Raw genomic sequence first — 18,059 nt, forward strand, 5'->3', positions numbered from 1 at the left:
CAAGTACTGCACATTTCAAGGTTTACTGTGATTTAGGCTTTCCCCCATAACGTGTCTAGGAACTGATATCCTTTTTAGTTAGTAAAGTAGAGCCATTGATTTTCAATATAAATCTACAGTGTTGTAAAATGTGCACGACTTGACCCCATGTTTTCAATGCCTGGAACATATATGAATGTATTGATTTGGATATGAGAAAATTGGAAATGCTTTAATGCTTTCTTTTTGTATGTTATAATTGAAGGGTAGAAATGCAATTTTTTTAAACATAGCTCTATTTGTTAGACAGGTGTTTTGTTGTGTATGTTTTTTTTTTTTTTTTTTTTTACTATGATAATGGGACATCTGCAACAACAAAGTAATTCATAGTTCTAACAAGGACTTTAAATTGCATGCATCAGTCTAGTGGTAAATCCACATCAACTAAATTTTAGTGATGTTTCTAATTTCTGAGTGATCTTCCGGAAAGGTTGTTTGGAAATGTGTTCTCATATTTCACGGCCAATATAGAATAAAGATAATGATAAACAAGCATTGGCATTTTATGGGCTAAAACTGGAAAAAAAAATCATAGTAATTTTCTAACAAGGCTAGCATTAGAGAAATCATGTTGCTTGAAAAAGATACACCATCTTTTACCATATAGTATATAACATTAGAAATATAACAGAGGAATTATAGTGGTTAAAGACTCTTACTTTGAAGAGTAATAATAGTGACATTCTTTTTTAATGATAGAGTTTTATGACTGTACATAGAAATGCAATACTTTCTTAAGAATAATTTTATTCTTAAAAACCTTTGGACTCATACACAGACTCACAGACATATAGGGAACTGAGCTGAGCTTTGCAATCCCACCAAATATTGTAGAACTCATATGATTTATGATATCCCAAACCCTTCTCTTTTAGCAAAGGTACATTCCACAAAGAATGGACTAAGATTATTGTAATACAGCTTAGATCCCTCAAGCAAAACACACCACCCAAAGGTAGATTTCTGTTCCAGAGGAATCCAAGATCTGTTCTTAAGACCTCCATAGAGGGCCTATGAAATACTCCACCCAGAAGGTTATCAAAGCAGATGCTGGGACTCATAGTCAAACTTTGGGCAGAGTGCAAGGAATCTTATGAAAGAAGAGGGAGATAGAAATACCTGAAGGGGACAGGAGCTCCATAAGGAGAGCAACAGAACCAAGAAATATGGGCAGAGGGGTTTTACTGAGACTGATACTCCAACTAAGAACCATGCATGGAGATAACCCAGAACCCCTGCACAGATATACCACATGACACCTCAGTATCCAAGTGGGTTCCCCAGTAATAGGAATAGGAACTGTCTCTGACTTGAACTCAGTGTCTGGCTCTTTGAACACCTCCCCATGAGGAGGAGCAGCCTTACCAGGCCACAGAGGAAGACAATACAGCCAGTCATGATGAGACCTAATAGGGTAGGGTCAGAGTAAGGAGGGGGGAGGACCTCCCCTATAGGTGGACTTGGGGAGGAGTATAGGAGGAGATGAGGGTAGGAGTATGGGCTTGGGAGGGAATGAGGGAGGGAACTACATCTGGGATACAAAGCAAATAAACTGTAATTAATAAAAAAATAAAAAACAAAAAAGAAAAAGGCCTCTTCTAATGTGATTGCTTAATAATATTCATAACATAAGACAGCATATGAACTGGAGCATGATCCGCAAGGTATGTGTCCTGCAATATTTGATTAGCGCTTTAATCACTGGAGGTCCTAGCTCACCCAGTTGTCACAGAAAGCTGCTGATCACAGACAGCCTTTGAGAGCAGTTGTTGCACACATGGTTGATGCCTTTTCTTGCTTATTCACTTTGAGGAAAAGTGTAGTTAAATTTCTGCCTAACATGGAGGAGTTCATTCTTCTTGATAAATTGCAGCTCAGTCTCAGACAATACCTCTGCCGATGCCATTACTTTCCATGATTGGATAAACATGTCTTCCTGGAGTTCTTTCCTTAGTCAACCTAAAAATTTTAAAGATACTTCTGTAAGACATATTCATTAGCAATCACTAGTGGTGCTTACGAATGGGTAGCAAACTAAAATGACTATAAGCTCTCTTGTGGGATGACAAAAATTTCATGTTAATAAATGTCTTATTGTGCCCTTGATGGTGTTTGTTGAATGTTGTATTTTAATCTACTGTTTCATTTGCATTAATTCCTGTTGTGCTCATTCAGCTTTAATGGCAAGGGAGAATTTTATGAAATTCATCAGTGTGCCAAGCACTGTAGTATACTCTATGGGCAGGCAGTTAAAACATCAATGACAAACCACCAATAACAATCTGAGGAAGCGGGGCTTCTCCATTTTACAAAACTAGAGGATTCCCTAGCAAATGAGATGTCTACTAAATGTTTGTGCAAATGAATTTAGCAAATAGATTTCTCCAAGATGTATAAAATACATACAAGCTTTGATGTACCTGCTATCGAACATCATCTGATTGATACTCTGCCTTGTGAGTAGTAATTTAGAGTCTACCTTGCTACAAATTATTCATATTTTTAAATCCATCTATCTACGCATTCATATTGCACATATATGTATAGGTGTATACATATAAACATACAAATTGTGTATACATATATACAATTGTCACCAAATATAAGCATAATCCCTCAAGTATCTATTTTGCTTACATGTTTTGGTATCAAATAGTGATGCCATTTCATCTTTTCGGGGAGAAAAATAGAAAACAAACCGAACAACATTATAATCTCTTTAAGAGCTTTTAAACTAATTCATATCTAAAGACTTGACGGTTTACATTGAGCTTCTCAGTGTCTTAAAATATGACCACAAAGATATTGACATGTAGAAACTGGACAAAATATTATTTCACTATGAAACTTTCTTTTTTGTTATTATTATTGATTACAATTTATTCACTTTGTATCCTGACTGCAGCTCCTTCCTCATCAACTTCCAATCCCTCCCTTCCTCCTCCCATACCCCTCCTCCAGTCCACCGATAGAGAAGGTCCTCTTCCCCTACTATATGACCCTACCCTATCAGGTCCCTCAGGACTGGATTCTCTTTTTCTATGGCCTAGTTAGGCTACTTCACTAGGGGGAGGTGAGCAAAGAGCTGGCCACTGAGTTCATGTCAGAGACAGCCCCTGCTCTCCTTACTAGGGAAACCACTTGGAGACTCAGCCGTATATGGGCTACATCTGTGCAGGGAGTCTAGGTCCTCTCCATGCATGGTCCTGGGTTGTAGAATAGGTCTCTGAAGGATCCCCTGGGCACAGGTTTTTTTTGGCTCTGTTGGTCTCCTGGTGGTTCCTGTCCCCTACAGGTCTTTCTATCTCCTTCTTCTTCCATAAAGTTTTCTGCACAGAACCTCTGAAAGACTCTACCCATCAGGGTATCAAAAGAGACTCATAGCCAAACTTTGGGCAGAGTGCAATTTCTGTTATTTCTAAAATACTCTCCAATGCAGTTACTGTGGATAACATAATGTACTCAAATTGTTATTATTATGATTGACCTCAATTCTCTCTGCTATGGGATCCGACACAAAGTAAAATATACTGGAAAGTGGCTTCAAAAACACAGTGCACAGAGTCAACTGAGTGGAACTCAGTGGAGCTTGCAGAGAATAGAGATCTGTAGGGTCTGGTATATATATGATTGACACAGAAGTCTCTGCAGGACCCCCTGGACCCAGATATTTTGGCTCTGTTGTTTTCCTGTTGGAGCTCCTGTCCCCTCCAGCTCTTTCTATCTCTCCCTATTGAAAGTAGTGGAAAACAGGGAAAAGGACAGGAGCCTTTCACAGAGGGCCTATGAAAAACTCCAACCAGCAGGGTATTGAAGCAGATGCTGAGACTCACTGACATTTTCTAATGTTTCTAATATTTCTAACACTTAATTAGCTTACTGTTCTTTTAGGAATCCTAACAGTAGTATCTGGGCTTCCCTGAATAGAAAAGAGGAAGGGAGGGTGAGAATGGTAGGGGATGAGGGAGGGGGCTACAAGTGGGATAAAAATTGAATAACCTGTAATTAATAAAAAAATAAATTAGAAAAAGAAAGTTAAAGTGTGTTTATTTTCTACTGAGATTCAGTTGCTTTGTATTCTTCTTTCATAGGCCAATGTAAACATAATCACTGACCTTGAATGAATGATGGATGCATAAATTTTTTAGTTGATTGTTCTTGATTTATAGACAGGGCTCCTCAGAACAGTGAGGAAAATTATTCTTGCTATTTTTGATTATTTCTCCATCATCTATATTTTATATTCTGCATCTACCCTGAGGCTGTCTTCAATGATACATTTTTATGAACTGAAAAAACACACAAGAATTTATAATTTATGAACATAATTTCAGTTCCCCCATGCTATTTCTCCTCATGTAATCAAAATAACAATAATTACCAAAACAATTGCAATATTTAAATCATACCAATTATTGTCATAATTTTTCTAAAGGTTTGGAAACCCAGCTGGAGATTCTTATTGATCAGTAACATTGTTTTTCTGGTGGAATTTTTTTTTTCATAGGGTTGGAAAAAGGGAGTCAGTACAGTTTCCAAGTGTCGGCCATGACCGTCAATGGCACTGGACCACCTTCCAACTGGTACACAGCAGAAACACCAGAGAATGACCTAGATGGTAAGATCTCGGGTTTCTCTTTCTTTGTAACCTCAGCTTCACTGGTCCTAAAAGAAAGTTCGTGAACTCCATTTCTAAGAATATTTGTTTTACCTCTATCTTCAGTTGCACAACTAAAAGTACCTGGTGGCATTGATTGTTCATTCATTATAGTTCATATGATAAGTTACATTTTTGCATAATTTGAATTTTTCTATCATAGTATGTTAAACTGTTGATCTTAGCTGTTTTCTTCACAATACTTGCTACACCTTCTGACAGTAATTATAATAATATGTCATATGTTTTTTCTTCTCTGGACTTGTAAGTATGTTTCTTAAAATGCTGTAAATATTTTTTACTTGCTTCTAATAGCATTTATATTTGATACTATTTGTTGTGCTAAAGAAAACCTACTAAATTTGCTTAATTGTGAATTATCTTGATACACTCTGAGTTAAGAGATTAGGGTTCTTATAAAATTTGTGAAAAATAAATTATAATAATACTTTATTATTATTATAAAAAATAATAAAATCACCAGATAAGAAATTGTTCTTTTTGCTTCTGAGAAAACTCACTCAGGATGATCCTTTCCAGGTCCCACCATTTACCTGCAAATTTCATGAGTTCCTTATTTTTCATTGCTGAGTAATACTCCATTGTATAGATGTACCACAGTTTCTGCATCCATTCTTCAGTTAGGGGGCATCACACGGTATATACTCACTCATATAAACATACAACATAGAATAAACCCACTAAACTCTGTACATCTAAACAAACTAAGCAAAAGAGAGGACCCTAACTAAAATGTTCAATCCCCAAATCCCCATCCTGAAAGGCAAAGAGGATGGACATCAGAAGAAAAAGAAAATAGGAAACAACCTAGGAACCTGCCACAGAGGGCCTCTGAAAGCCTCTGCCTTGCAGACTGTCAAAGCAGATGCTGAGCCTGATGGCCAACTGTCGAGCAGAGTGAATGGAATTTTATGTAAGAAGCGGGAAATAGTAAGAGCTGGAGAGGACAGGAACTCCACAAGGAGAGCAACAGAACAAGAACATTTGAACACAGGGAACTTCCCAGAGACTCATACTCCAACCAAGGACTATTCATGGAGATAACCTAGAACCCTGACAATGCAGCCACTTCTGATGAGAACTGATAGACTAAGATCAGAAAGAAGGAGAAGAGGATCTCCCCTATGAGTGGACTTGGGAAGGGGCATGCATGCAGAAGGGAGGGAGGGTGGGTCTGGGAGGGAAGGAGGGTGGGGCTTATGGGGGGATACAAAACGAATAAAGTGTAATTAATAAAAGTTAAATAAAAAATTAAAAAAGAAATTGTTCTTTATATAAAAGCATCATAGCTAAGTAAAAAATTTAAAAACTAAATAAACAATAATAAATAAAGTTCAAGTCATAAAATACATAGATGCCACATATAATTTGAATAAATAAAGAACAAACAACTAAAGAAAACAAGAGAAAAAGAAAATAAAATCTGTATACTTAATGTTATTCATTCAAAACTAAGGTCAAGAAAAACTGAATTAAAATTAAACTCCAGTTTTGTGTAGAAAAACTGATTATATGATAATGAGAAATGATAAGTTCTTAGTTATTAAGTTTGGACATGAAAATATCTGAGGAAAATTAAGGATAAAAATACCAGTACCTCTTTTCTTTCCTTCTTTTTTCCTCTCTTATATATCCATAATCATATTCTATGTTTCAAATACATTCAAATATTTTCTCCTATATCCTAGAACTTGTTTTTTATTCTCTTTCCTCTGTATCTTTCCATCTTACCTTTGTAAATAAATCATTGTTACTCATGATTGTACATATTTCATTTAAAGAAAACAACCGTAATGTCAATAAAGCAATAAGCAGATGGTGTTCCCACACTGGTGATAATCATTGCCATGTGGTACTATAGCTACTGTATTAGTTCCTTTTCTCCTTGCCTTGGCCAAACACCCACTAAGAAGCTCCTTAGAGGACAATGGACCTGTTCTCCCTCACAGTTCCAAAGGTCATTCCCTTATAAAATGGATGCATGAGGGAAGGTACAAAAGAGCTGCTCACTGCAGAGGTCAGCGAGCAGGATGAAGACTCAAGGCCTGCCCTTGTGTCCTACCAAATAGCTGAGGACCACATGTTCAAATAAATGAGCTTATGGGTGTCCTTTCACCTACCGACCAAGATATCCATTCAAAGAACAGTTTACAAAAACTTGCTTCTTGACACGCACGGTGTGCTGTTATGAACATCAAATACTGTGGAAGAAAGACATGTTTTTCTTCATGTTAATAGTGTGACAGAGACCTAACAGACTAAACTGTAGAAAATAATTGTCATTAAAGAGCAAATCAGGTTGAATTTTTATAGTCTCCTATAATCCAACAGAGGATAGAAGGATAAGCAAGGAAAAAGAGCCTGGCATTAAAACTGAGCCTTGGAGCATGCCATGTTGATAACTAAGTATAAATACAGCGTTTGAGTGGCTAACCCACAAAGACAGGGAGCTTGAGGGTAGCCCAAGTCGACAGACAAAGACCATTTATCCAAAACAATTCCAACAAAAGTAAAACTAGGACTTGAAGAAAAATAATAATTTCCTATAAAATGTGAATTAATAACTGAATAGAAGTGGCAGAGCGTAAAACAATTCAGGATTTACTGTAGCATAGGCAGCAAACAATTACAGCACTGAATTTTCAAATCAAAATCAAGATTGAAACACATGATTAAGTTTGTACACAAAGTTGGTCTAATTGACAACATCGAATGTTGACCAATTTTGAATCTTTTCAATATTAATATTTTCTTAAATCAGTAACTTATTTATGCTAAACACAACATTAATTTTTAAAGAAGCATCATAATTATAATTGCATTTTGAAGAGATGGCTTTCAAGTATTAGAATGTACTTGCTGAGCACTCATATAGAATAAGCCAACACTGGAGGTTTGCACCAAAATAAGTGTAATAAAATATTGACATGTGTTCTTTAATTGACACAAAGTCCAATTTTACAAGGTTCATATTTCTTTAATAGGTCAGGGAATAGTTTATATGTATGTATGTGTTCAGATAGTTCTTATTATTCTTTTCAGGCAATGCAATAAGGTGCCTTCTCTCAAGGAGTATACATTTTATTCAGCTAGACATGCGTAGTGATAAATAATTTTAAAAATCAAAGCAGGGCTGAAGAGATTGCCAACTATCAAGACTGTAAGCTGCTCTTCCAGAGACCCTATATCCAAGCACTCACGTTGGCTTCCTCATAGTCGCCGGTAACTCCGGCTCCAGGGCATCCAACACTTCTGGCATTCATGGATACATGCATTCAGGGGCACTTAACCACTCACATGCATCATTTCAATAACAGAAATATTTCTTAGGAAAAAGAAGGCATTACAGAGGGAATAGAAAAAACTACAGAAGATCATTTTGTATCACATTCGATAAAATATACAGTGCAAACCATAATAAAATGTAGATATGTGAGTATGGCAGACAGCACTCTGGACAAAATGGAGATCTGATCTCCCAAATCTGTAGCTCCACTTGCAAAGAGGTCAGAAAAACTGGGCGTTATGAGTGGTACCATCTGTTTGATTTCAAGAGTCATAAGCCACCAGCATTGTGAATTTTTCTATTTAACATCAGAAATAATGTTCCTAGTTTTTGTGCTGTTCTTTTTAAATCCTCTCATCCAAATTCACAAAGTAAATACTATTCTCTTTAGTTCAAAGAAAGAGAACAACCTAAAATCACTCACCAAATTGATCAGGGGAGCTAAGAAACCAATAGCTGAAACTCAAAATCTGTCTTTGTGAATCCATGCCCAGTGCTCAGTGTGAAGTCTCCACTGACCCCACAACTGTGGATGTAGGTAGAAATTTATGAAACAGAGCTGTGGTGATTCAAGGCAAATGACTCTAAGAAGTGAGATCATATCATTTACCCAAACCTAGAGGCCATATCTCTTACTGGAAGGAGTGAAAATAAATGGAGCAGAGGTGCAGGAGGTCCTATAAAATATCCAGAATGGAAAGGACTCAGCACTTGACTTATATGCTCTTTCCCTGACAGCAAGTGAATCAAACTTCAAGTGGATCCAAGGTAGAAAACCACAGCTTCTTCGATGCAACACATTTCCTCGATTGCATGCTCTTTTGTATACATGTGCCTTCCGTGTGTAACCCACTTCACACCTCTGTTATAGTCAGTAATCTGAATGTAGTTCTCACGAGTAGAGCCACATCAAATGCTTATGCCTGCTGAGCTTTTCCACATTCTACCTTTAAGTTGGTCTCTGCTCCACGCAGCATTTCTCCTTACATTTTCCTTATTTCACTATTGGTGCAAGTATTAGGACATGTAATTAAGAACCTCTTGTGTGTTGAGTCATGGGGAATGCAAACAAGAAATTGGTAAGAATAGCTCTACTGATTCATAGATAATCATTGCACTGATTGGAAACTATTTCATTACAACGAGTAGAACTAGAAACAGGTATTTTAAGGAAAGGGTGTTTTGACAAGTATGATTAAACAGAAAAGCTCTCAAATATTATTTCAAAGGCATGTCTTTAGTATATTAGTGCATTATTACTGGTTCCGAAAAGTACATTCCTTTATGTGAATGTTACTCTTTTTTAAGATTATTTTTCATTAATATTATTATTTATTATTAATAATTACAACTTATTTACTTTGTATCCCAGCTGTAGATCCCTCTCTCATCTCCTCCCGGTCCCATCCCTGTTCCTCTTTCCTCACTCCCACACTGTTCCTCCCCTAGTCCACTGATAGGGGAGGTCTTCCTCCCCTACTATCTGACCCTAGCCTATCAGGACTGTCCAGACAGCACAGATTTATTTATTTTTATTGTCTGTGTTTGGGAGTTTGCCCACATGCATGGCATACTTGTGGGACTACATGTCTGGTGCCTGTGGACGCCATCAGAGCACAGCAGGTGCCATGTTTGCGGCGCCATATGGGTGTTGGAAATGCACCCAGAGCGCTCAACAAGAACATAAAGTTCTCTTAGCCACCAAGGCATCTCTCCAGCTCTCTGAATGTTACTCTTTTGCCAGTCCTTTACCTTTACACGGTTTGATTTGCCATCTTTCATTTTTTTCCTCTACAAATTCATCTTGATGATTATTATTGAAAAAAATTCTAGTCCCTTCTCACAACTCAAGTTAGTAATGTGAATACAGAGAGTAAATGAAACAGAATGCTAGAAGAGCTGGTACTTCTTGATCCAACGAGGTTATAAACTGTGATAACATATTTTTTGAAACATAATGGAAACTAACAGATTTTAGAGAAGTTAGCTATAAAGAAGTAAGGCAAGCTTTACTTTCTCAATCAAACTGTTTCAGTAACTGTAAAGAAAATTAGTCAGACTGGTTTTAAAGCCTTCTAGTTTTATTGAACAATGATGATTCTTTATTAAGATGTAAAAATAAATTTGAGCTGACTTTCTTCCAATTTTCTTTTCACTGTACCATTTAAGCAGAAAAGTCTAATCTTTAATACAAATGATTGTACTAATGAACGGGCCAACTTGAGAGTCACTACAGCAGCAACCAGCATCCACGAAAACACACCCATACACACACATACCCACTCTTGTTCACACATACATAATTTTATAAGTGAAGTATACTTTGTTTAAATATTTAGCTCAATTTTACTAATTCATGCAAATGCTTAAATTATAAAATTACATGAAAATGACTTTCAGAGCTGATGCTGAGAAGCTTTGAGTATAAATCATTCCAAAGTGAGGAAAAAAGCATAATAAAATAGCTTTGTTTTTCCCAAATTATGGATAAAAGAGAAACAGTCATCTTGAAAAACATGTAAGATGCAAAGTTTTGCATTCTATGGTGAAATAAATCTATATTGAGAGAAAGCTGGGACATTAACACTCTTGGCATATACCTGCAATGTGATCATCTCCATTCTCAGGTCTCCTAGTAACTGCCAGAGAGATGTGTTTATGTCTGTGGCTCTGAGTCTTGAGTTCCTAAGGACAGATAGTACTTATGGCCTTCATCTGCCCCTTGTTCCTTTCTTGGACATGGTGCTTCTCTGCCTTTCTCTAGTTGGCTTAATCTGCATGAAAATGAACAAAAGCTCAGAGAGCTACTGTAATCCTCATGGACTGTCCTTTTAATTAGGCTGTTTTGTTAAAGTAATTATAAATCTAAACTGCACTGTTTGTTCAAGGTTCCCTGGAAATCACACTGCTATTATTGGCAGCTGGGAAGTTCTGAAATATTTATTGTGTGCCTCAGATTTTCAGGTTAAAATCCAAGGATCATTAGAATTCACCAAAGTTCTTTTGTACTTGCCTTACATAAAGAAATGAGAGAATTTTTTATGAAGTTCAGGAGGTAACCTTCAGGAAATCAAGTCTGAAGATCTTTTTATCCAGCCTTGAAAAAGGCAAGAACAGGTGGAAATTGCCTTAAACCATTAATGGTGATGTGATTAACTTAAACATTGCCATGAAGCAGATTAGTTTGGATAGCAAAATACCAACAATGCAGAGACTCCTGAAAGTATGGCAGTGGTACAGGAAAAGAAAAGAGGGAGGTAGATCTGGGATCTATTCTAACTTCTTGCTCTCAGGAAATAGGTAATTTCCCTTATAATCAAGAAGATGGATTCATTTTACACTCATTTCATTAGAGATGTGATAGAATAAGGCAACTTGGTGCTTTGAAACCAGCCTAATAGGTGACACTATCCGAGTGTATGGAGAGAGAGGAAATGGATTCAAGCTTAGTGTCAAAATTATGGCAAGATCTACGTGTTTGACTCCCTATAAGGAAAAGACACTGGATATTTAAATTGGGGTATTTATTTAAGAATAATGCTTTTGTAGAAGAATTGCAAAGCATAAAAAATGCAATTATTTGTAAACTGAACAATTTGGATAAAAGAAATCAAACAGTAGAAATGTATGAGTTATGATATGCATAGGAAGCTCATTCCCCAAAGTCTAAACACTAGCCCCCTCAAAATCTGTAATTTTCAGGTCAGAAGATATTTTGTAGGTGTGAGTAATGTTGGGTTCTGAGATGGGCAGATTATCATAGATAATCATGAACTCTATTTGGTTATTAATGTTCTTATTTGAAAGAGGCAGGAAGTCACAAGTGAGAGGATATGCCAGAAAATGAAGATTGAAATAAAGCAATGCCTGAATGTATACCATGCCTGTCTTTCTGTTTCTGGGTTACCTCGCTCAGAATGATCTCTTCTAGTTCCATCATTTTGCCTGCAAATTTCACGATTTCCTTGTTTTTAATGGCTGAGTAATATTCCACTGTGTAGATGTACCACAATTTCTGTATCCATTTCTCCATTGAGGGACATTTAGGTTGTTTCCAGATTCTAGCTATTAAAAATAAAGCTTCTATGAACATAGTTAAGCAAATGTCCTTATTGACTGGTGGGGCATCTTTTGGGTATATACTCAGGAGTGGTATACATTCACTAATAAGTGGATATTAGCCGTATTATATACAGCAACCATCTACAGACCTAAAGAAGCTAAACACTAAAGAGGACCTTAAGGAGAATGCTTAAATTTCATTCAGAATGACAAGCAGGATAGACACCAGAAGCAGTGGAAGAGAGGAAACATGATGGGGGCCTACCATACAGTGTCCTCTAAAAGGATACACCCAAGAGGGGACAGAAATAAATGCTGAGACCAAGGACCAAACTTTGGGCAGAGCTCAGGGAGTCTTAGGGAGGAAGAGAGGGGTGGGAATAGAGGAATATGGAGGATACAGGAGCCCCATAAGAGGATAAACAAAGCTAAAAGATCTGATCTCAGGGGGTCCTGCAGAGACTGATGCACCAATGGAGCGTTTTGCATGGGGAGGACCTAGACACTCTGCTCAGATGTGGCCCAATGGCAGTTCAGTCTCCATGTGGATCTCTGAGTGATTAGGGGCTTCCTCTATCATGAACTCAGTTGACTGCTCTCTGATAACTCACCCCTGATGTTACAGCCTTGCCAGGCCACGGAGGAAGAGGATCCAGACAGTCCTGATGAAACTTAACAAGCTATGGGCAGAAGGCAATAGTGGAGAACTCGCCCTTTCAGTGGACTAGGGGAAGGGGATGAGGGGGAGATGGAGAAAGGATGAGACTGGGGACCTGAGGGAGGGGGCTTCAATTAGGTTATATAGTGAACAAATTGTGAAGAAAAAATTATATATAATATATAATAAATATGTAAATATATATTTCATATATATGTTTTCATATATATATAAACAATTCCAGCAACCAAGGAATGACACAGATTTTAGATGTCCATCCACACTTGACAGTTGATATATCTGCAATACAACCTTTTATTCCTAAGATACAGGAACACCCTGGAAGAGGGAGCAGAAAGATTTAGTATATAACAGGAGAGTTACACCCATGGAACCCAAACAACATGGGTGTCCAAACAAAAGTTGAATAATGACAACCCAGAAAACATGTCAATGAATGTGGAGAGAAGAAATTTACAGGACCACACACTGAAAGGAAGAGATATGGGCAACTAAAGATGACTGAGAAAGGGAGACTTAGTATTAAACAGATGAGCCCCTAAATGTTTATGCAATTTTAACTGATCAGCTTTAAAACACATACATAAGAGCAATACTAAAGGGATTCAGCAGAATACAACACCCCCCCACAGCTAATCAGCTAATAACTTAATTTAAGAAATCTGATAATTTATTATTTTATTAATTAATGGGTATACAACTATATATGTTCTTATAAATTTATATTATGTATGAACAGAACTTAGATGATATGAATTAAAGAGAATGATAATCTGATACACTTCATGAAATGAGAATTTTCAGTCTGTTGTTTATATTTTGTATCTACATCTCTATATAGTACCTGTAGGTGTATAATATAATATTTGAGTCATTGACAAAATTAACTATACATATATCAAATAAGTTTGCATACCATAAGAAAAAGCATATTTCTATTTATTTTAGCTTTGTGTTAGAACTTTTATTTATTTTTTCTTAATTACACTTTATTCACTTTGTATCCCCCCTGGAGCTCCCTCCCTCTTTCCCTCCCAATCCCATCCTTCTTCCCCTTTCTCCACCCATGTACCTCCCCAAGTCCACTGATAGGGGAGGTCGTCTTCTCCTTCCTTCTGATCCTAGTCTATCAGGTCTTACCAGGACTGGCTGCATTGTCTTCCTCTGTGGTCTGGTAAGGTTGCTTCGCTATCAGGGGGAGGTGATCAAAGAACCAGTCACTGAGTTCATGTCAGAGACAGTCCCTGTTCCCACTTGGGAACCCAGTTAGACACTCAACCGCCATGGGCTGTATCTGTGCAGGGGTTCTAGGTTATATACATGAATGGTCCAATTTCCAGTCTCTGAATAAAGAATTAGAAGAAGATATTAGAAGATGGAAAGATCTCCCATGCTCAGGGCTTGATAAGATTAACATGGTAAAAATGGCCATCTTACCAAAAGCAATCTACAGATTCAATGCAATTCCCATCAAAATACCTATACAATTCTTTACAGACCTTGAAAAAAAATTCTCAACTTCATATGGAATAACAAGAAACCCAGAATTGCTAAAACAATCCTCTACAATAAAAGATCTTCTGGGAGGTATCTCCATCCCTGATCTCAAGCTGTACATAGAGCAACAATACTAAAAACTGCATGGTACTGCCATAGAAACAGAGTGGTGGATCAATGAAATCAAATATAAGACCAGAAATAAACCCACACACTTACAGACACCTGCTCTTTGACTAAGATGCCAAAAACATACAATGGAAAAAAGATTGCATCTTCAGCAAATGAGTGCTCATCTACCTGAATGTTTACATGTAGAAAAATGCAAATAGATCCATACTTATCACCCTGCACAAAACTAAACTGAAAAGAACTCAATATAAAACCACACACACTAAACCTGTTAGAAGAATAAGTGGTGAAAAGCTTTGAACTCATTGGCACAGGAGACAACTTCCTGAACAGAACACCAACAGCACAAGCTCTAAGAGCAACAATCAATAAATGGAACCTCATGAAACTGAAAAGCTTCTGTAAAGCAAAGGACACTGTTGTCAAAACAAAATGACTGTCTACAGATTGGGAAAGAATCTTCACCAACCCCATATCTGACAGAGGGCTAATATGCAGAATATATAAAGAACTCAAAAAGTCAAAAAGCAACCAATCAGTTAATCCAATTAAAAAATGGGGTACAGAGCTAAACAGATAATTCTCAATAGAGGAATATCGAATGGCAGAGAAACACTTAAAGAAATGTTCAACGTCCTTAGTTATCGGGAAAAGGCAAATCAAAGTGACCCTGAAATTTCACCTTTCCCCCATCAGAATGGCTAAGATAAAAAACTCAAGTTTTTTGACCTATTATTCGAGGTCAAATTGTGCCAAAACAATAAATGCTGAGCATAACAAAGAAAAAAATGAAGGTAAAGGAAAACAGAAGTACTTGTTACTTTTCATTATTATGTGAATGAATCCCTGACATGGAGCTACTTAATGAGGAAAAAATTGTATTTTGGCTGAAGGTTTTAGTACATACAGTAATAAATGCATAGAGTATACACATCTCGACAAAGAGCCATGCATGGTGGTGTAAGTGTTTCAGCTGCTGATGTTCTGTGCACAACCAGGAAGTAGAGTGCAATGGATGCTGGTGTTCACTGTGCTTTCTTATCTTTCCACTCCTGTGCGTCCTGGAGTCCAGTCCATGGAACTCATAGTCAGCACAATTAGTCGCCTTCAATTACTTCTCGCAGAAAATGCCATCACTGGCAAAGTTTTCTGTCATTAGTGCAGTGCCCTCGTTGTTTCTTAATCCAGCCAGGCTGACAATCAAAATTAACCATCATAAGCATCGATATATAAGTGAGAGGATGGGCATTAGATCTGAAATTCCGTAGTCACTATGGGAATATAAAAAGAGGCTGAAGTTGTGGCTAAGTGGTTAGAGCGCGTGTCTCTCATTCACAAAACAAATGGTGCATTTGACCCTTGGCACTGCATAATAAACATGGTGTGGAGACAAATGCTTACAATCCTGGCACTTTGAAAGCAGAGGGAGGTCAAAGAGCCAGCCATCGAGTTCATGTCAGAAATAGGCTCTTTGACCTCCCCCCTTCCCCGAGGGAGCTGCAGCCTTGCAAGGCCACAAAGGAGGACATTGCAGCCAGTCCTGAAGATAGCTGACAAGCTAGGGTCAGATGGAAGGGGAGGAGGACCTCCCCTATCAGTGGACTTGGAGAGGGGCATGGGAGGAGGTGAGGGAGGGAGGGTTTGGGAGGGAATGAGGGAGGGGGCTACAGCTTGGATACAAAGTAAATAACCTGTAACTAATATTAAAAAATAAAAATTTAATTAAAAAATTAATAAAAAAGAAAGAAAGCAGAGGGATGGGGAACAGGAGCTAAAAGTCTTCTAGATTTCAAGACAATCTTGTGCTAATGGAACTTTATCTTAAAAGTAAATAAGAATGCTCCACAAGTATCAGAAGCAAACAGCACTTTTAAGCAAATGTTGAGTTATTTGTGGACAAGCATCAAGATGTATCATGGCCTCTGTATATTCTTTAGACTACCTACAGGTACTACTGATTTGAAGATAAAAAACATAGACAGGAGACTGAAAATTCTCATTTTACAAGTTAATCACACCATCATTCTAAAGACTTGAATGTTTATCTCCTAAATTCTATTTACACATAATACTAATTTGTAATAACATATATATTTGTATGAACATTATAAGGAACAAATAATCACATATATGACTATATGTGTCACATTTTATCCTTCAAACTTAACATTTAATTGTTTTCCTTTTTAAACAATTTATTTTTTTATTTTTTGTATTTTATTCACTTTATGTCTCTATTGCATCCCCTCCCTCGTCTCTTCCCTGCCCCACCCTCCCTCCTCCCACCCCCTCCCCTTCCCTAGACCATTGAAAGAGGATCCCTCCTTCCATACCATCTGACACTATCCTTTTAAGTCTCATCAAGACTTCCTGGATCCACTTCCTCTGTGACTTGCCAAGGACACCCCGCCAAGGAGGAATGATCAAAGAGACTGTAAAAGAGTCCATGTCAGAGATAAGCCAGCTCCCCTTACTAGGGGACCACATGGAGACTGTGATACCTATTGGCCCACTTAAAGCCTATCAATTTACTTCATATCCTGATCATATTAAAAACCACATCAAATACCTCAAATTACTTCATAAATAACATTTATAAATCAGAGCACAACCAAGAACAGCACACGACATATGAGTTTATTGCTGTTCCCATTGGCCATGATTCCTTTCTTCTGTTCTGACATATGGGGAAAACAGTATTTTTGTTCAAAAGATTGTTCTAACACCTGTTTTTATCTAATTATTTTGTTATGCAATTTAAATTATTAATATTTTAATTTCTACTTTCTTGTTTTATAAAATAAAATTGTTTACATAAATGGCAATTCCATATTCTTGAATTTAATATGTCTCAGAACTAGAAAAATTGCAGAAAATTAAAGAAAGGATTTAACCAAAGTAATTAAAGTGTTAACAAAATTAGGAAGTTATATTTTATATCTTCCAAATCATGAAAAAGTATTTTCTACAGTTGAATTTTGTTCTTTTGTCATACTAAATATATGCACTAAGTTTTTAAAAACTCATGATCAATAATAACATTATTTCCAACACGTTTGTAAATACAAAAATACATTTACAAAGAATACATTGTTCCAAGGAAAAAAGATTATATTGAATATTTTTTAGTAGCTGATAAACAAGCAACTAGGTTTAATGTTTTCTTTATCATATTAATAATAGTAATAATATTTTATAAAACTTTTTATTTTTGACAAATACCAAACTTATATTTGCTTTGTATTATTTTAGTTATAATTAAAGCTTGTGTCATAACAATATAAATGCATGTAAGTAGACAATTTTAAGTCAGGGTTAAGAGTGAGGTTTTCTTCATTAGCAAAACCATATGCGCTACTAGAAAATTATTTTGATTCATGTTGGTCTTGATGGCTGAAAAAATGCAAGTGCTGTGTCAAGAAATGAAACTCTTCTCATGGACTTTTGGTAGGAGTCATTTATGATAGTGTGTTGATATTTGACATATTTACAGGCCAGTTTCAGACACCAGCTGCTGTTATATCAAAATTTAAGATCCAAGACTCTTACTTACTAAAATTCAAGTGGAGTTGATTTTGTACAAAGCATGGAGTAGGCAAAGCCAAAATTATTTTTTCCCTAAGAAATTCAAAGTCAGCTTCATTTCTTGGCCAAGCAGCAGTTCAGAATCTCACAACAACAATCTG

At 36.7% G+C, this 18,059-nt stretch overlaps 1 protein-coding gene across 2 annotated transcripts in view; it reads left to right on the forward strand.

The window, feature by feature from the left end:
• The window catches only part of Dcc (DCC netrin 1 receptor), a 1,165,274-nt gene that overhangs the window by 970,937 nt on the left and 176,278 nt on the right, over window positions 1–18,059 (forward strand). For both annotated transcript variants that reach the window (XM_060377064.1, XM_060377065.1), the window contains exon 14: window positions 4,547–4,657. In XM_060377064.1, coding sequence (XP_060233047.1) covers window positions 4,547–4,657 — 111 coding nt within the window. The remainder of the gene's footprint in view (window positions 1–4,546; window positions 4,658–18,059) is intronic.

Source organism: Meriones unguiculatus, chromosome 2 (assembly GCF_030254825.1).
Source record: "Meriones unguiculatus strain TT.TT164.6M chromosome 2, Bangor_MerUng_6.1, whole genome shotgun sequence".
In the NCBI taxonomy this organism is placed as follows: domain Eukaryota; kingdom Metazoa; phylum Chordata; class Mammalia; order Rodentia; family Muridae; genus Meriones; species Meriones unguiculatus.